This window comes from Alternaria rosae (assembly GCF_020736505.1).
Source record: "Alternaria rosae strain MPI-PUGE-AT-0040 chromosome Unknown BKA58scaffold_5, whole genome shotgun sequence".
NCBI classification, from domain to species: domain Eukaryota; kingdom Fungi; phylum Ascomycota; class Dothideomycetes; order Pleosporales; family Pleosporaceae; genus Alternaria; species Alternaria rosae.
The window spans coordinates 443,719-461,455 of NW_025763574.1; the positions used below are offsets into that span (position 1 = coordinate 443,719).

Below are 17,737 nucleotides of genomic sequence, written 5' to 3' on the forward strand. Positions count from 1 at the left end.
GAGCAGACGAATCGTTGTCGTTAGATTGCATTCGCACGCGAGTAGATTAAATGAAGCCTTTGAATTTGCCCTCAGTAACACCGTCAGCTAAAGTGACTGGAGAAATATGGGGGCGATCAGTATCAGCCCTGCGCAACACAGGCCGAATGAGCTCATGTCACGCAGTCCCTATACGAACCAAGTCGCAGAGCCGCTGGAGATCATACACATCATGCAGTCGAGGAACGGCCTACCAATGAGCGCAAAGTCGACGGTGATCGCTGGGCCTTAGGCTCGGGTAAGCGTTCGCCGCCTGCAAGCAGTTGGGTCCCGACGATGCAGCATCGGTGACGTCCGGGCGGCGGTGCATGACACACGTGATTGAGGGTGGCGCAGCAGGCTAGCTTTGTTGGACAATCAATCCATGGCAGTTGGGTGGATCGTCGACTTCACCACTTTGGCTGCACAGGTCTCCACCACAACCACGATACCCTGGAACATACGCTGCCAACTAGCCGGCAGTCTAGAAACCAGATTTCCAGATATTCAGACCATCACCAAAGACACACTATGCCATCTACCGCGGCCTACATCAAGGCCATCGCAGGGTATGTCGGCTACATTGTCGTTGCATGACCCTAAGCTGATGACAAGATAGAGGCGGACTCCTGTGCATCGGCGGCCCTGCACTCGTTATGTGGGTTACACCTACCGAGGAAGAAATCTTCAAGGTACGTTTACTTTGCCACGTGCATGCGCCCAGCAGCTGCTCATGATCTGTATAGAGATATAGCCCAGAATTGCAGAAGAAGGCTCTTGCTGGAAGGGAGCAGAGACAGAAGGACTTTGACGCCTTTGTTGGTCAATTGAAGGAAGCTTCGCGTTCAGACAAGCCCAGTAGGTGTTGCTTCTGCAGTCATCTTCGAGACCGCGCTAACGAATTTAGTCTGGGCTGCGCAGAAGGAAATGGATGCGAAGAGGTCTGAGACAGAACAACAGATTCGCAGGGAGGAGCGCGACGCATATGCTGCGGAGGGCCGGAGAAGACAGGCAGAGATCCGGGCTAGCACGCAGTAGCAGACCCATGCTAGATAACTTTCTTTTCACTGTTGTACATTTACCTGTATCATCAATCTACGCTTCCAATAGGACTGGAGTTTTGCTGGAATCGAGTCAGCACTGGTGACAGTCCCCAGACCAGTGACGTACCCTTCTGGTGCAATGTGGGATACAGTTGAGTCTATGGATGTCTGGAATGAGGCGAGGCCTCTGCTCAGGTGACATCCCCGGGGCTGTCCGGGATCGATCTCGTGACAGCGTCCAAGTTTCGCGACCTCGGGAACTTACGCGCGAACCAGCCCCAAACCTTCATCTCGCCCCACCACGACCGTTGAAGCAGGATCCAATGCCCAACGATGCGCAAGCCCCCGTGAAGCTCTCGTTGCCTCTCGTAAGCTCGAACTAGAACGTCTATAGACACGATACTGATGACATCATAGGAATTTCAACAAGACATCTTCAACGAACTGCGCGAGGAAGATGAGCTCGTCCTCCTCGCGCGCGGCCTCGGCCTCTTGCGTATAGTCACAAATCTCCTCCACTCTTACGATGCCGCCGGGAACAATCTTATACTGCTCGTGGGTGCCGACGATCGCGAGAATGTCTGGATCGGAGAGGCCTTGGCCGAGCATGCAGCCGTCAGCAACGCGCCCAAGTGTCGCGGCCTGAGCCTGGTCAATACTGATCTGATGAGCGTTGGGACACGTGAGAAGATGTACGCGCAAGGCGGAATCTTCAGCATCACGTCACGCATCCTCATCGTGGACTTCCTGTCTGGGCTACTCAACCCGGAGACGGTGACGGGTGTGGTGGTGCTGCATGCTGAGAGGGTCGTTGCGACATCTCTAGAGGCCTTTATTTTGAGGATATATCGGCAGAAGAACAAGGCAGGCTTTTTAAAGGCGTTCTCGGATACGCCAGAGCCCTTCACGACTGGATTCGCTCCGCTTACGAACATGATGAAGAACCTGTTCCTAACGAAGCCGGCGCTATACCCAAGATTCCACGTAGCAGTCGCGAACTCGCTCGAGGGACGCAAGAAAGCCGAAGTCATTGAGCTGGAAGTGCCAATGACGGAAGCTATGCAAGATATACAGAATGCGGTACTAGCCTGTGTTGAGGCCAGTATCAGCGAGCTCAAGAAAGCAAACCCGGGCGTGGAGATGGAGGATTGGAACGTGGACAGTGCTTTACACAAGAACTTTGATCAAATCATCAGACGTCAACTAGACCCCGTATGGCACCGCACAACGTTCAAGACGCGACAGGTCGTCCGAGATCTGTCCCTGCTTCGTACTATTCTGCATGCCCTTCTTACCTATGACGCGGTGAACTTCAACAAGTACCTCGATACCGTGCTTGCAGCCTCGCAACCACCGCCAGGGTCAACAAAGCAGAACCAATCTCCTTGGTTGTTCTTAGACGCGGCCGATACCATCTTCACTACTGCCAAGCGAAGAGTATACACGGGCAAGGTATCCAATGCGGAACTAGCTAACGCGTCCAATGCTGTGCCAGAGTCTTTGCAGCCTGTCCTAGAGGAGTTTCCCAAATGGACGCAGCTCGCAGAAATTCTGCAAGAGATAGAGCAAGATGCCTACTTCAACCCAACACCGCAAGACTCGTCCAACGGTTCTATACTCATCATGTGTGGCGACCAAGGTACAGCGTCACAACTAAGAGAGTATCTGCAGACCATGTATGTCAAGCCAGAGGGTATTGCAGACGAAGAAGAAGACGAGTACGAGCCATCAGCAAACTTCATGATGCGACGTAAGTTACGCGGCTATCTCACGTGGAAACGCGACTTCAGTAAGGTTAGCGCTGCGTTGTTCTCCGAGAATCAAAAGGCCATCAACACCAGCACAGACAAGAATGTTCAGAGCGGCATGCGTCAAACCTCCGGTAGACCTCCGCCTAACAAGCGGCGCCGCATAAGGGGTGGCGGAAACGCAGCAGCAGGACCTTCACGATCTGACACAGGAGCTGTTCGGACAGCAGGAGACCGCGACGCTCACATCGCAAGTTTGATGGCTGAATTGGAACCCACCGAGATCGAAGCAGCACAAAAGCCTGGCGACGTAGGATTCGACCCTCTTGACAACATGGAAAGCTTTTACGAGCTCTTTGACATGAACTCGTTGATAATCGTACACCCTTACTCCGGAGACCTAGACGAACACATCCTCGACGAGACAAAGCCACGGTACGTCATCATGTACGAGCCCGACGCGGCGTTCATCCGGCGGATAGAAGTGTACCGATCATCCCACACAGACCGAACAGTGAAAGTCTTCTTCATGTACTACGGCGGCAGCGTGGAAGAACAACGATACCTCTCCGCCGTGCGCCGCGAGAAAGACGCCTTCACACGACTAATCAAAGAGCGCGCAAATATGGCCCTAACAATGAACTCAACGGCCAACCTCGCGCCCGAAGAATCCTTCCTCCGCACAATAAACACACGTATAGCCGGCGGCGGCCGCCTCGCCGCCACCACCGAACCCCCCCGCGTCGTCGTCGACGTACGAGAATTCCGCTCATCACTACCCTCTCTCCTCCACGGCCGCTCCATCGTAATCGTCCCCTGCATGCTAACAGTCGGCGACTACGTCCTCACGCCCCAAATCTGCATCGAGCGAAAGTCCATCCGCGATCTGATTCAATCCTTCGCCAACGGCCGGTTATTTAACCAAGTCGAATCCATGATGGAACACTACAAACACCCCATGCTACTTATTGAATTCGACCAAAATAAGTCTTTCACTCTAGAACCCTTTACCGATTACTCAGCCGGCAGCTCTTCCTCTGCAAACGGGCCAGCAACAACGCCAGACCTCCAATCCAAACTCGTTATGCTTACTCTCGCTTTCCCGCGGCTGAGAATCATCTGGAGTAGCAGTCCGTACCAAACGGCCGAAATCTTCTCCGAGCTCAAGAAACAGCAGGATGAGCCTGATCCGATGAAAGCGGTGCAGTTGGGTCTTGATCCGAATCAGAGTGGGGATGAGATGCGCAGCTTCAATCAGACGAGTCAGGACATGTTAAGGGCGTTGCCGGGGGTAAATGAGAATGTGGTTACGACGTTGATGCTGAAGAGTGAGAGTGTGTTTGAGGTGGCGAATATGCAGGAGAGGGAGATTTGTTGGTTAGTCGGGACGGATGTAGGAAGGAGGGTTTGGAGGTTCTTTAATCGGAGTGTTTATGAGGAGGTGCAGTGGCAGGGGTTTAGTTAGAACTTTGGTACATTAGATAGTGACACGAAGATGTCAGTATATGAAGGGATAAAGATCTCAGACATTAAAGGATTGGACCAGGATTATGCATGTATCATTCCTCTATCCCATCATGCTTTCAAAAAGAGTCCAGAAGCATGTAACACAAAAGCATGCCGAATAACCTCATGATCATTCCTAGGAATCCATGTATCATCAATATCCCTCAACCCATCCGCCCGCTCGCAAGAAGCAGCATTTGAGCAGCCCGGCTCCCGCCACAGCAAAGCAGCAGCCGCGAAGCAAGAGCCGAGACAGCATGGCGGATCTGCGCGCCTCCTCCTCAAATGTCGTCAATATCAATCTCCTTCTTGCCAGTGCCGTCGGCCTCATCCGAATCGCTGTCGTCGCGGTCCTCGTCGAACTCGAAACCGATGCCCTCGTCGCCCTGGTCGCCGTAGGTGTCTGTCTCGTTGATCTTTGCGTTTTCGGGGAGTTCGCCGTAGGCTTTTAATGAACGAGCTTCGTCGGCTATACATCTGTTAATATCACGTACTCGAAGGGTCGTTAGGAATAGAGTAAGTGGACTTACCAGAGTACTTCATGATAACATCACCCTTCTCATCCTGGTAGTCTCGCAGCGACAGCAGGATAATATCACCCTGGTTGATCCAGACCTTCTTCCTCAGCTTGCCGCGGATATGGGCGAGACGGCGGGCGCCGTCGAAGCACTGCGCTTCCAGACGACCGTTTCCGAGCATCTTGACGACTTGGGCATATTCTTGGCCTTCTTCCTTGAAGACGAGTTCGCGCTTTTCGTTGTCGTTCTCGTTCTTACCCCTACGTCGGTTTTTACCTCCCTAGAAGTGCGTTAGTATGTGCAGAGTGATGTATAAGGGGGCGAAGAGGGTGCGCCATGTCTCCCAGGCATGCAAATAGGTATTGCCGCACAGTGGTGAGGTTTGGGCGTCAGGCGCCGGGAGATGTGGCGGGGCAGCCCCTCCAAAAGAGCGCTGAACATACCTTTCCCTTGTTCTTCGGCATGGTGGGCGGTAGTCGAAGTTGGTATTAGTTTGAGTGGAGTTGTGTTTGGTGTTGAAAGTAGAAGCTTCGGCGGGCGCAAGTCTTTATGTAGTGGCGGCCCACGGGTTGTTTGCACTGTGGATTCCGACTCACTGTGGGAGCCTTCGACATTACGCGCTAAGCCCGCTTTGAGCCTAGCGTATTGTCGCTCACCCGGCCGAAAATCAATCCATCCGTGGTCCACGAGCCTTTTCACCCCCACTCGCTGCTCCTTCACTCTACGTCACCGTGCATACAGATGAAAGGCATGGGAAAGCCATGAAGAATGCCGTCCTTTCGCTCCTCGCCAGACAGTCGCTGCGCACGTTCAAAGTCAACTATGCTCCCGATTACAAGAACTTCATCCTCAACCACGTCGCGACCGATCCCTCGCATCCCCTCTTCGAGACGCAGCGCCGCAGACAGATAGAGAAGAAAAAGGAGGGGCTATGGTGGCATGCGACTACAGCCGCCGACTTGAACAAGTCCAGCTGTGTAAGAGCATGGGCTAGACGGCGTCTGCGCAATGCGATAACAGAGGAGCTCAAAGCCCGTGGATACGACGAGAACGGCAAGTTTGTCGATGTCGAAATCCTAAAGACTCGCCCAGATTTGATGGGTGTACTGCGCGCGGGCAAGACACTGGATTTGAAGGGTAGCTTGAGGTTCCATGTCCAGCCGCCTCTGATTCCGGCCAAGTATGTAGATGTACGCGCAGAGACTGCCGTTGTCATAGAGGCTGTGGCCAACGGTACGAGGAGCGCGGTTGGAGATTTCGCTTCAGCCAAGCCGGCAAAGACTCGCCCTTCGTGGAACCCGCCTGCTGCTGCGCAAGGGCGCCCGCGTCAGATCTTCAAACGCATGGCGACGCGTACGGGGTGATTGTTGCTTCCCAGGCTGAATGAGCTCGTAGAGACCTGCTGAATTGCATCATCGCTGAAGGTGAAGGGCCTATTACGCTGTCGCCGGCCAGCGATACCCTGGCGTTTGTAGTAATACATTAATCACCGAACTTTACAACAGGCTCACAATATCATCAAAGGTCGTGGGTTAGAATGAACAGAAAATGAACGTTCACTCGACAGCACTGCGCGCAGACACATGGAGACTCATTGCACGCGCCCCTGATCAGCCTCATGTCATCATCACATCATGTCGCTTCTTACCCACCTGCGGTCACAGCTTCGGTACAAAGCTCCACTGCGATCCACATACTTACTTTCTCGGCCTCAGTCATCATTACCGTTTTTAGCCAACAAGGTTAAGCATGGTTGAGCAGAGGTAAAGACCGTTGTTTGACAGTCATCTACAGGCTGATCGGATGTTAACCAAGTAGGGTAATTGCTTTAGAATGCTGGGTCTGATCGTTCCGAGACGAGTATGTAAGAGTTGATGCTGTGGATCGTTGCGGAAGATGCGCCGGGCCAATACTCGTTGGTCGTCGACTTCTTTCTCTTTGACGTTCTATACTTTTGCGTATACCAGATGTGCTATTGCGTTGTTGGTCATTTTGTACACCATCGTTCGGCTTTGTTAGGTTTAACATTTGACAAGCTTAGCGAATCTCGAGTGATTAAACTTAGACGACATGTTGCTTCACTAGAACAACTAGCAGGTAATTGTACTGAAATTTCAAAGATGTAGTTCACAAAAGTTCGAGGTGTGCGATGCGACCAATGAACCGAGTTCGGCACTGAATGCGGGCCAGACGCCGCTCGCAAGGGATTGGACGATTAACCCGGATCCACCATCAATGACAGCACATCCGTCGTACATCTCACGTGTTGTACCTAAATATACAGCACAAAGATCATTACACATTCGCATTCGATTCTAGTTTGAACTGAGTTCCAGTATTCGACTTCGGAGCCATCTATCCGGGTATCGAACAGACAGGAAAGACCGGCATTGCAGCGTTGACCGAGACTCCTAATCATCAAGAACGGCGCATCATGGCATCAGAAGAAGAGTTCCAGCTGTTCACCTCTTTGAGATATGATCCGTTACTCCTTAAATCAGAGGAAAACTCAAGAGCCATCTTAAACTTCGTTAAGCCGTCACCATTCTACATGCTTGCGTATCACCGAGATCGCATGGTGGAAGCCGCACAGCACTTTGACTTCTTCGAAGTTGAGAAAAGACTGAAAGATGGGAAAGCATTGCACGAAGAACTCTTGAAGCGAGTGCAAGACGAGGTCAAGAAAACAGGAAAAGATGAAGCAATGAAGGTACGACCTGCAAAAGACCATTACTATACATTACTAAGAACCACCCAGCTCCGGCTCCTGTTCGACAAAGCCGCCAACCTGACCGTCGAATGTACTCCAATACCAGCTGTCCCTCTGTCGACCCTCTATCCTCCATCTCTAGACCCACCAAAACCATCTCAACCCCAACACCCAGCCAACACCAGCACCAACGCATTCACGCCCTCTCCCCTGACAGGCGGCGCCCTCCATCTCGGCCCCACAGACACTCTCCCAGCCGGCGATTCATCACAGCCCCCTACCCCACCAGAATGGAAAATAGCCCTCGACAAAGCCCCCACCCCCTCTTCCCCCTTCACCCTCCTTAAAACCACGAAACGCGATATGTACGACCAAAGTCGCGAACGTGCCTTACCTCTCAACCCTGCCGGCCCCGCTTACCGCGAAGTAATGCTCTACAACGAAGTCAACGAGCTAACCGAAGGCACACTAACCTCCCTGTACTTATTCCGTGGGGGAAGGTGGGTAACACCGCCTGTGGGTGTGCCGTCAGGCGAGTTTACGAGTAAGACGTTGAAGGATGATGGGGCTGATGAAGGCGAGTTGAGGAAGCCTTTTGCGGGAAGGTGGGGACATAGTACGAGGAGTGCGAAGGTGGGGGCGGGAGGGCAGAGGGGGACGAGTAGGAGGTGGGCGTTGGGAAGTGGGTTCTGTATGGAGGAGCCGGTGGGGATTGATACTGTGAGTGTGGGGGAGGGGGTATGGGTTAGTAATGGTGTTAGGGGGTTTGGGTTCGGGAGGGTTGTTGGGTAGACCTTGGATTGGTTGCTATGGATTTGTGGTTGGCTATATCATAGTTTGACGTCATCTTCGCTGCCTTGGCTACCTTGGCTGCTCTTGCTATCTACGCTACATTGGCTTTTGATGAAGACATCGCTCGCTTCACCCTTACCGCAGTCAGTGAGGTTGTTGTTATCCTCGCCACCTTCCGCCACGTCTTGACTATCTTCTGCCAAGCCTGGGGTTAATCGAATCCGTAGAGTCTGCCTCGATTGGCTCTGATCCGGCATGTCATGAGATCGTCCAGAGCACTTCTCGAGGAAGACGATAGCGGGCGATACCAAGACAGATCCTTCCCAGCCCTGATAATTTCCCGGCTTTTCAGAAAAGAACTCTCTATTTTCGAGCAAAGCATCTTTGTACTTCTCCACCTTGAAGGTAAGGTCGTCAATGTCTGGTAGGTCTGGTTCCGGGACGCACGTATAAAGCGTGGGACAGACGCAGATTTTAACTCGATAGTCGGCTGGGTTGTCCTTGGCGCCAGTTTCGTTTCCGTCTTCTGTTTGACCTCGCATGGCGTTCTTGTCTTAATGTATGCTAGATGACGGGAAGGCGAGTTTGTAGTGTGAGCTTGACACAAGAAGTTCCAATTTCATCTCCATGGTGGACTGTGGCCACGTAACGAGCTTTGAGTGCATTTCCGTGGTGTCGAGCCAAGGGTTGAAGCTGCGGCATTCTCTGATGAAGATTACCATCTGGCTTTTGGCCCTCTCGGGTATTTCGTGCTCGCGGAAGTGCTTGTTGCCGATCTTGTCTAAGATAGCTATGGTGTCTAATTGTCGTACAAATTTAATTCCATCTGCAGTAGTTAGTTTATGATCGTATTAGTTGTGGGGATGTGACTGACTGAGTGACGCGACCGACTGCAACAACTCGCGCAACTTCTCCGGCGGTGGCATAGGGCGGAGCAGTGGAGGGCAATTTGCGCTGAGAATCGATCCGAGAAGGTGAAGAGCAGGGATTCTTCGTGTAGAGTGTTGAAGGGCACATGATGCACATATTGAAGAGGTTTGTTAGTGGACGGCCTTTCCTACACTGATTAGAGTGTTGTGTGACGCGACATGCGACAAGTAAGATCAGACCACGAGATAATATTCCTACACATGCTGATATTCTACCTGGCCAAAGACTTGCAGCGATGATAAGGAAGAGGGCCAAAGACGTGAGTCGATGGGTGAGTGAAGGGAGGGGCCAAAGACAATACTCGATGGAAGTGAGAAGCTATATATTCGTATCAACGGAGTGGATTCCTCCCGTTGTGAGGCTCGCTAAGAGTCTACTTCTTGCTTCCGAGGTCTAACTTGAAGCCAAGCTTCCCAAGGTCTCCAAGTCGTGCTTGCCGATTGATGGTCCATTACAAAACTCTGTTGGCCGCCCGTATCCCAGTGACGCATAGGTGTAGGCCTTAGGTGTTACATAGCCCTGAAGCTGTCTGTTGACTTTATTGATGCGCGTCTCTCGTTCTCTGTGCCAAGTGTCGAGGGCCCTCCTGAATTTCTCGTCCTTAGCCTTGTAAGACTGAAACCCAGCTCGTAAATCCGGCCCAATCACGCTTCACTCTTCACAGAGTCTCGAATATGACGACGTCATGGATATTCATGGGCAGGACTTTAACATCTCAGCGGCGTTCGAGTTGTCGGCCATCTGGTCCAGCTGATGCCGTTATTGCAATTCCTTGTACGCTACAAAACAATACAACGTTATTTGGTATCTAGAACTGTGTTTTCATAGTTTATGTTGCGGTACATCTGGATGTCTGCATATTGTTAATAAGTTTTGTGATTTTTATAAGCAGGCCTAGAGCCTAAATCAATGCCAGGTTACCTACTTTGCATGTTTCTATATTGATGTAGGCTGTAGACCTTCTTTGTTTTTTCCTGGGTTAACATTTTCACGCAAGTCCCAAAGGTTAATTTCACAGGGTAACCGGTGAACATCTGGTACGCGTTGTGTGCCGATCCTAAAATTGTGATTTTGAACTCCCTCAACTTTGGTTCGTAAATGCCAAACCCGGATTTTGCCAACCATGAGTCAGATCCAAAGCCCGTATCCAAAGAACCATGGGATTAATGCAAAGACGTTATTTTGGAATATAAGCTCATCTTGCACATCCTGGATCTGCATCAACTCCCACTTCCAAACTCACCTCAAGAGACAATCCCAAATATCTTCGCCAACGACCTTCGAATCAACGTTCCAAAATGGAACCACTCTACAACACCCGCGAAACCTTCAGCAAGACAGCCCTTTACACCCCGCCTCACATTACTCCTTCCGCCAAAGATGCCTCACCTCCCGTCTGCCCAATCTGCACCGAGCCATGTACCGAGCTGTGTATCGATGTCCCTACTATAGGAAATCACCATGCCCTCCAAATGCCATTATGCGCCCACATCTTCGGCGCATCTTGCATCGAAACCTGGTTTGATGCCGCAAGCACCTGTCCGCTTTGCCGCAAAGACTTCTTCCCTACGAATCCCGAAGGAATATCGCAAGAACTGAAGGAGATGCCTGGTCTCGTTGAAGAGGCGTTGGGAGTGCTGCAGAAAATGCGGGATAGGTATCCGCAGGGACGCGACGATCTTGAGAAGATAGCAAGTTCGGTTGGTGGGTTCGCGGAGATGATTGTAAGGGACTGTGAGGAGAGGGACGCGAGGAAGAGTGAGAGGGAAGAATTTGAGGGAAGGAGGCACCAGAAGAGGGAAGCGCTGGCGACACGAGAACGGCAACGGCAAGATAATTCAGCCGATGGGCAAACGTCACCACCGAATGAGACCCCAACCGCCCCTTTCAGCGACACCACGATGCTAGTGCCACCTGTCTCTACACCAACCGCCGCTCCGCAGCAAGAAGTCCCACCCTCGGTGCAAGAGTACATCATGGGAAAAGCCGAAGCATTCATCCTCTACAACTTCACCCGTGACCTTTCATCAGTGACCCGCACCGGACACGTCGACCCAGACTCGGATTTCTACCACGTCATGGACCTAGCACGGGTGGTGCAAGACCTAGCTGAAGAGTATGGCTTATTAGAGGTTGCTACAGCAATCTCAAGGAAGCGCATCAATGTTAATAGGGGTATATTGGAGCAACAAAGGGCGGAAGAGGAGCTGAGGAGGGCATCTTGTGTTGAGTATGTAGGAGGGAAGGTGAAGAGGAGGGGATTTTGGAGGTGGAGTTGGTGGCGCAGGTAGAGTGTCTTGAAAGGTTTGTGATATCCACATTGGAGAAGTGTATCAGTTGACGACCTCTCGCACACTGAACAGAGTGTTGTGCTAGACTAGCTCTGGCGTTGTTGCGAAAGCTAGATGTGCTTCAAGTCTCAGATTAAGTTCGTGAATTCGTCGAGGCTACGGTCACACTAAAAGACATTAGAAGAAAGATCAATATACCTGACGTCGCGTCGAGTAACATCGTCCTGGCCTTTTGCATATTTGCTTTGATAGTAAAGTAAAGAAAACCAATATTCGTAGTCGCATTACATGCTGCACTTGGCAGTTTCCACCATCTCCTTTCCAATAACCCCCAGTCCTATACCCCACTCTTCTCCCTTCCCTCAACAAGTCCACCACCGACAGTAAAGTCTGTAGTCTTGAACTTCCTTGCAGACACCTTCCTCTCAAAGAGCTCATCCAGCTCACCAAAGGTCCTTCCCTTTGGTTCCGGAAGCCGCCACCAACTCTACAAGATACCTAGCACACTTGTGCCTGCCCAGAAGAAGCCTGCCTTAGCTCCCCAGCCCCAGGCAGTAGGATTGAGCATGCGCGGTGTGATAATATTCGTGACAATACCCGGGATATTGTAGCAGTTGCGCGCCAGAACGATCGTCTTGCTCCTCAAGCGTGTGGATGGCATCTCAGAGACGAGGGCATAGCAGATAGGGCCAAGTGTTGCGTCGTAGGCTAGTGTGAATGCGAGAAGTAATACTGCGATAGACCAGTTGAGTGCTGTGGGGTGCGCATTCACGACTTCGGAGGGTGTGCCTACTACCGCTGAGCGGACGGTGACGAAGTGGTGGCGGTGTGGTATGCATGCTAGTATGCCGATAAGCAGCACGAATGTGAAGGTCATAGCTTGTCCGGAGAGATAAAGTGTGCGCCTCCCAAAGTGTGCCATGAGAGCCCAAGATATGAAGACGCCGATAAGGCCGAGGGCGAATTGACCCAGCGAGAGGGTGAAAGCGTGGGAAGAGCCGAGACCTGCTTGTTCGTCTGAATGAATTTAGTCTACACCGAGTTCGTTACATCGTGCGACGTTGGCCGACTTACAGAAGTAAGTGGAGAAGCCCATGAAGGTGCTGCCACACAGCGTCTGGATAATCCAAACCATGCACGTGATCTCAGTCCTACGCCGATCTACTCCCTTGAAGCAGTCTTTGTAACTTGTGCCACTTTGCATCTGTTGTTCTCTCTCGTTCGTTTGGACCATGGCCTCTATAGCGCCGTTCAGCGTTTTGTCAAACTCATCATCCGACATGGTTGCTGGTTGCGTGCGCAGCCGACGCAAAGTCTTCATCGCATCCACAAAGCGATCCTGTCGTATGAGCCACCAAGGCGATTCAGGCGCGAAGTAAACGGCGAAGAAGATTGGGACTGGGAAGATCCATTGTAGTGCGAAGGGGATGCGGTAGGCCCATGTGGTGGTGTTGTTTATCATGCCGCGCAAGACGATGGACGCTACTAATTGGCCGAGAACCCAACATGCGTTGACATAACTTGACGTTGTTAGCTTCATTTGACTGAACTGAGTGCGAAAATCGTGAGAAAAAGACAAGTCGTAACATACGTAGTCAGATACGCCCGTAAGGCAACTGGGCATACATCCGCAGCATACACCGTGCATATACACTGGAACATGCCCCAAGGCATACCTAGTAGACACTGTTCTATCAACAGAACCATCTTACCTGTGGCAAAGAAGGGTACGAGTATGAATACACTCATTGCCACCAACCCTACCATAAGCGTGTATCGGTAGCCAATTCGCTCAGCGAGTGTTCCTGCAGCAAAAAGCCCCACAATCTGCCCTGCCATGCTGCCGTTCACAAGTGCGCTTTGCCAGTCGGCACTAATTTCGTACAAGCCATTTGATTGTAATGTACCGAATTGTTTCCGGAACGACTGCATTGCGAACAGGTTGGGTACGAGATTGGTGGAAAATCCTTCCATAATGAGTGTCATCGATAACAACACCGACCATGTTATCGCTTTGGGGTATAGGTGCATGCCTTGGCGAAGCGACATTGATCGTTCCGCTTCGTTGTTGCTTTCCACAATAGTCGTCCTTCTGTCTATTATTGTATCCGTCGATTCGAGCTTTGATATCGCCTGTAGGGAGGTGAGAGCGTCGTTTGAGCTGTCAAAACTTAGTGTATCTGATTGGCCTCGCTCCATAAACTGCTGATCAAAGTCGACGACACCATATCGTTTCCGCTCCATGGTCGATACCATGATGCTATGGTCCGGATCGCCTTGCGCAGAAATTCGAGCGATAGCGATACTTGGAGGGAGTCGTGATGAGAGAAGGAAGTGTAGGCCAGTCAAAGATGGAGGTGGTGACTGTCACAGTTGACATATAGAGCACGCGCGGGGGTGCGGAGTCAAGAAGACCGCAGGGTCATGAGGGAATGTGACGCAGGTTGATCAAGGACCGGAATGGATGACATGCCCATGACCTCAAATGAGCGAGTCGTTCTCAGCAGAACCCGAGTTTGAGTGCACTAGATAGACACTTGTGGTAGGCAGCGGCGGAAGGTGGCACATAAAGGCGAGCGAGCGGAAGACGAGTCCTCGAACTAAGACGTTAGCCAGCTGGAGGAGAAGGCCAATCAAAACTTGAAGGCATCGCGATTCTAAGAAAACTTGGTAGCTCTAGGCAGAACATGTTATCGGTGGTTGAAGTGACTCCTACACCGGTCGACTGTGAAGCAGATACAAGCTTTGTGGTCGGCCGTCGCGGACCGGACGGGAACACGCGACCGGCGTACCACTGGGGTAAAGTATGGAGAATGGTACGGCCCACATCATGTGCCGCCATCATATCGCTCGACCTATAGGCTAACAAGCGCCGAGCGGGAGTACTGGAGACATTTGGGGTGTTTCACGTCATGATCCGACTGATGCACTCAGTGATGCTTAGTAATGTCTAGATTGCGTTAGCATAGCTCTTGAATCAATACGTGATGTTACATCAGGCGACGGCTCGGGAAGCGCCCTGCGCTGAAACATTGCAATCGAGATACCCATGGAAGGCTAAGAATAGGCTGCAGGTGAAGTGGACTCGGTCATATTGGTATCGTGCATCTATCTCTCCAATGAAGATTCAACTTTTGGTATGCTCACTGCTTCGCGGCAGCAGCGGCTTCTTTCTCCTTCTTCTTGCGCTCGACCTCAGCCATCTTGGCTGCCTTCTTCATGGCATTCTTGGTCATCGGCTTTCCGTCAGCGTCCAGCGAAGGACCCCCGCTTTCGGTGTCTTGGGCCGGTTGCTCAAGCTTGGGCTTGGTGGGGTTTGGATTACCCTTCCACTCTAGCTTCCGCGGGCGGAGGAACTCGTCGAGAATCTCGTCGGTGACCTTTGCTCTTGCTTCTTGGAATTTCTTAACGTACACAGTCATGGTGTCTACGCATTCCTTCTTCATCTCGCCAGTCAATAGCTCGCCTTTGCGGTAGTCCTCCGCTAGCTTCGTGAGCTTCTCGTCATCGTCTTCGAAGTATCCAATGTACTGGTACGGTACGTCAATATCAGGGTTTCCACCCTTCTCGCGATGGAGTTCTAGTGTTTCTTGGCCGCCAGAGAAGGCCTTGGTGTTGATCTTAGTCTTGATTTGCTTTGGCGTGTCACTCATGAAGATGGCAGAGTTGGCATCGGACGCGCTCATCTTGCCGCCAGCACCCTGCAATGCAGTGAGGAACTTGGAATGAATGAGGGCTGGTTTGGGTGAGGGGAGGTCCATTCTGTGGCAGTTCTCACGAACCAGACGGAAGTAGGGATCTTGATCAATAGCGCAAGGAATCAGACAGGGTATGGAAGCAAGCTTCTTCGAGCGCTTGTAGGTCGCGTGATCTTCACCCCAGATGAAGGGGTATGATGAGGCAAAGGCGGCAACGCACTGCTTAGCTGCGAATGCATTGCTGCCAATGTTTGTTGATCCATCGAAACCAAACGCGCCCCGCACTTGGTTGTTGGTGACTAGCTTTTCAAACTCGGTGGTGTTGAGACTGAAGTGTCTGTTGAAGCCGGATGTGAAGAACTCGGAGTCGATGTACATGAAGGTCTTCTTGACGTCGAAGCCGACGGAGATAATGTCCTTGGCGTTCTGCCGCGAGAACTCGTAGACTTCCTCCTGCTTGAGCTTCTCCTTGAACAGGAACTTTTCGTCGTCGGTCAACATGATGACTAGTGGAACATCGAAGACATCCTGCAACCACTTTGTGAACTCGAAAGGTATTGTGTGACCAATGTGCATGGCATCACTGCTGGGTCCGCGGCCGGTGTATAGCAGGAAGTCGTCGCCGCGCTCGTATGTGTCCAGGATAAGCTCAAGGTCGCGGTGTGAGAAGAAGAGGCCACGCCGTAACCAGCGATGCGGCTTGTGGCCTGTGACGCGCTCGAATCGCTCTAGCAGCGCTTGGTCTATGAGTTTTGTGGCCCACTTCTGCGAGATGGCGACATAGTCAAATTGCTTGACATTTCCCTCCTCATCCACGCCTGCTTGTACATCCCAGGGGTTGATCTCCTGCTCGGTCGCTTTTGAGACGGATTGCGTCGCTGTGTCGGAGAGTGAGAGGGCGGCGACGGCCGGTGGCTCGGGCTCGGTCATGGTGACGGATGTATCTTCGGAAGGCGTCGTGTTTCAAGCTGTGAATGAAGGAGTGACTCCAGCCTAGGGAATGACGTGGCGCGAATCTTTCTTTGGTGTTGGAGCTGACTCACTGGATATTCGGCCATGGACGACCCCACTTCAATTTGGCGTTCCTGTGGCTAGACCTGCCCCGCACTGCGCCACACTCTACGCCACAGCTCAGCCGCAGCGGCGTTACGGGAGGGAAAGCCGATGCAGGTCAGCAAATCTCGTCATGGCGCCAGGATGGCGAGAGCTCCAGACGTTTCTATCCTTGATCCTCACACCACCCAGCCCGGTATATCGCCCTACCCCTCTCCAACGCGATTCCCCAGCCTGTCCAATTGTCGCAGTTGGATGCGCTTGACCATGCGACTTCATCACCGGAGATAGACGACCGCGCGTTCCAGGCTGCCTTGAGCTCCTACCTATACCATTTTATATCTTCCGCCTTCTACCGCCCACCCACGCCTACAGAAACTCCGATTTGACCACGACGACGTCGCCATGGTCAAGTTCTACTCATCCAACGAGACGTACTCGTACCCGTTCCCCGCCGTCTCGCTCGCCTACTTCCTCCGCTACCCGAACCCTTACTCCACGCACGTGCTCTCCACCGACACCATCGCCCGTAACTACGATCCGGAGACTCAACGCCTGACGACTATTCGCCTCCACCTAAAGCGCTCTAAAGTGCCTTCCGCTGTTCTGAAGCTCGTACCGCGGTCATTACTTGGCACTTCAGCTAGCGGAGAATCGCAGACCTACATTCTCGAGAAGTCGGTCGTAGATATTAAAGAGGGATGGATGGACACGGAGTCACGGAACCTGGAATGGACAGGTGTGTTGTCTGTCGTAGAGAGGCAGAAGTTCATACGTCCGTCGCCGTTGGTACCTGAAGACGTGAAGATGCGGCAAGCCATGGACGGTGCCACGCAACGCCAGGGCTTCATCAACTTTGGCGGCAAGGGTGCAGGTGCCAGGGTCGAGGATTCGGGTGAGACTACTGACGTCATAAGCTCTGTCACACTACACAGTCACATTGGGGAGACATGGAAGAAGAAGCGTGCGGCTGCAAGGGAGGACGCCGCGGATGAGGAACAGCCACAAAAGATGGGCTTCTTGCGAAGTTGGGGCACCGCGGCTCTCCAGCGAAACATCGAGAAGATTGGTTTGTCCCGTGCGCAGCGAAGTCAGCCGAATGCGCGTGAAGGCATGAAGGTCGTTTTGGAACGTATGCGGGAAGGCGGCCTTGTCGGGGTACTGGAGGGCATGCGACAAGACCGCGAGGCCATTCTCGCCGGTCGCCCACTGTCGACCCCAAGGGCGATCACCAAGGACGAGTAAACTACTTGCCATTCAGGATATGGAGTGGTTTTGAGTTACTCGCTCGAATGACGAGTCCCATGTTTCCGATATGAATATTCAGCGACGGCGTAACGGTCTCTCTCCCTACCTTATCTCATTTCGTCATGTCCTCGCTCTCTTGGTGGGTGAGCCAGGTTTTGTGTTACTATCACGTTTTTATGTTG

General features: G+C 52.2%; 9 protein-coding genes across 9 annotated transcripts; 6 read left to right on the forward strand and 3 right to left on the reverse strand.

The window, feature by feature from the left end:
* The first annotated feature begins 384 nt into the window (after nt 1-384).
* BKA58DRAFT_170785 (uncharacterized protein) lies at nt 385-1,141 on the forward strand. The gene is made up of 4 exons (XM_046165168.1): nt 385-587; nt 638-710; nt 765-876; nt 926-1,141. The coding sequence occupies exons 1-4, from the start codon at nt 550-552 to the stop codon at nt 1,054-1,056; spliced, it is 354 nt and encodes a 117-aa protein (XP_046024933.1). The 5' UTR covers nt 385-549; the 3' UTR covers nt 1,057-1,141.
* Nucleotides 1,142-1,384: 243 nt separating this feature from the next.
* BKA58DRAFT_315125 (DNA repair endonuclease XPF) lies at nt 1,385-4,274 on the forward strand (the record flags this gene model as incomplete). Its single annotated transcript, XM_046167511.1, has 2 exons — nt 1,385-1,429; nt 1,479-4,274. 2 exons carry the CDS (start codon nt 1,385-1,387, stop codon nt 4,272-4,274), a joined length of 2,841 nt encoding a protein of 946 aa, XP_046024934.1.
* A 76-nt stretch (nt 4,275-4,350) lies between these two features.
* Nucleotides 4,351-5,395, reverse strand: BKA58DRAFT_384374 (eukaryotic translation initiation factor 1A). The gene is made up of 3 exons (XM_046170259.1): nt 5,277-5,395; nt 4,846-5,113; nt 4,351-4,784 (listed from the first exon to the last, which is right to left on the reverse strand). The coding sequence occupies exons 1-3, from the start codon at nt 5,295-5,297 to the stop codon at nt 4,597-4,599; spliced, it is 477 nt and encodes a 158-aa protein (XP_046024935.1). The 5' UTR covers nt 5,298-5,395; the 3' UTR covers nt 4,351-4,596.
* A 43-nt stretch (nt 5,396-5,438) lies between these two features.
* On the forward strand, nt 5,439-6,374 carry BKA58DRAFT_429317 (uncharacterized protein; the record flags this gene model as incomplete). The annotated part of the gene is made up of 2 exons (XM_046173035.1): nt 5,439-6,159; nt 6,370-6,374. The coding sequence occupies exons 1-2, from the start codon at nt 5,595-5,597 to the stop codon at nt 6,372-6,374; spliced, it is 570 nt and encodes a 189-aa protein (XP_046024936.1). The 5' UTR covers nt 5,439-5,594.
* Nucleotides 6,375-7,069: 695 nt separating this feature from the next.
* On the forward strand, nt 7,070-8,335 carry BKA58DRAFT_360560 (uncharacterized protein; the record flags this gene model as incomplete). The annotated part of the gene is made up of 2 exons (XM_046168754.1): nt 7,070-7,543; nt 7,592-8,335. The coding sequence occupies exons 1-2, from the start codon at nt 7,268-7,270 to the stop codon at nt 8,333-8,335; spliced, it is 1,020 nt and encodes a 339-aa protein (XP_046024937.1). The 5' UTR covers nt 7,070-7,267.
* A 2,228-nt stretch (nt 8,336-10,563) lies between these two features.
* On the forward strand, nt 10,564-11,556 carry BKA58DRAFT_401660 (uncharacterized protein; the record flags this gene model as incomplete). The annotated part of the gene is made up of 1 exon (XM_046171683.1): nt 10,564-11,556. The coding sequence occupies one exon, from the start codon at nt 10,564-10,566 to the stop codon at nt 11,554-11,556; it is 993 nt and encodes a 330-aa protein (XP_046024938.1).
* Nucleotides 11,557-12,043: 487 nt separating this feature from the next.
* Nucleotides 12,044-13,800, reverse strand: BKA58DRAFT_439635 (maltose permease MAL61; the record flags this gene model as incomplete). Its single annotated transcript, XM_046173701.1, has 3 exons — nt 12,044-12,573; nt 12,631-13,076; nt 13,148-13,800. 3 exons carry the CDS (start codon nt 13,798-13,800, stop codon nt 12,044-12,046), a joined length of 1,629 nt encoding a protein of 542 aa, XP_046024939.1.
* A 758-nt stretch (nt 13,801-14,558) lies between these two features.
* Nucleotides 14,559-16,308, reverse strand: BKA58DRAFT_384379 (uncharacterized protein). The gene has a single exon (XM_046170260.1). It carries the CDS (start codon nt 16,182-16,184, stop codon nt 14,700-14,702), a length of 1,485 nt encoding a protein of 494 aa, XP_046024940.1. The 5' UTR covers nt 16,185-16,308; the 3' UTR covers nt 14,559-14,699.
* A 90-nt stretch (nt 16,309-16,398) lies between these two features.
* On the forward strand, nt 16,399-17,714 carry BKA58DRAFT_384380 (PRELI-like family-domain-containing protein). The gene has a single exon (XM_046170261.1). It carries the CDS (start codon nt 16,713-16,715, stop codon nt 17,550-17,552), a length of 840 nt encoding a protein of 279 aa, XP_046024941.1. The 5' UTR covers nt 16,399-16,712; the 3' UTR covers nt 17,553-17,714.
* Nucleotides 17,715-17,737: the final 23 nt, after the last annotated feature.

Excerpts from the sequence above, each read along its gene's own strand:
- BKA58DRAFT_170785 (XM_046165168.1), top strand. The coding sequence starts at position 550 with ATGCCATCTACCGCGGCCTACATCAAGGCCATCGCAGG. Across the intron at positions 588-637 it reads TACATCAAGGCCATCGCAGG|AGGCGGACTCCTGTGCATCG; the intron begins GTATGTCGGCTA and ends ATGACAAGATAG. Across the intron at positions 711-764 it reads CCGAGGAAGAAATCTTCAAG|AGATATAGCCCAGAATTGCA; the intron begins GTACGTTTACTT and ends TGATCTGTATAG.
- BKA58DRAFT_384374 (XM_046170259.1), bottom strand. The coding sequence starts at position 5,297 with ATGCCGAAGAACAAGGGAAAG. Across the intron at positions 5,114-5,276 it reads TGCCGAAGAACAAGGGAAAG|GGAGGTAAAAACCGACGTAG; the intron begins GTATGTTCAGCG and ends ACGCACTTCTAG. Across the intron at positions 4,785-4,845 it reads TGTTATCATGAAGTACTCTG|CCGACGAAGCTCGTTCATTA; the intron begins GTAAGTCCACTT and ends ACAGATGTATAG.
- BKA58DRAFT_384379 (XM_046170260.1), bottom strand. The coding sequence starts at position 16,184 with ATGACCGAGCCCGAGCCACCGGCCGTCGCCGCCCTCTCACTCTCCGAC.
- BKA58DRAFT_384380 (XM_046170261.1), top strand. The coding sequence starts at position 16,713 with ATGGTCAAGTTCTACTCATCCAACGAGACGTACTCGTACCCGTTCCCC.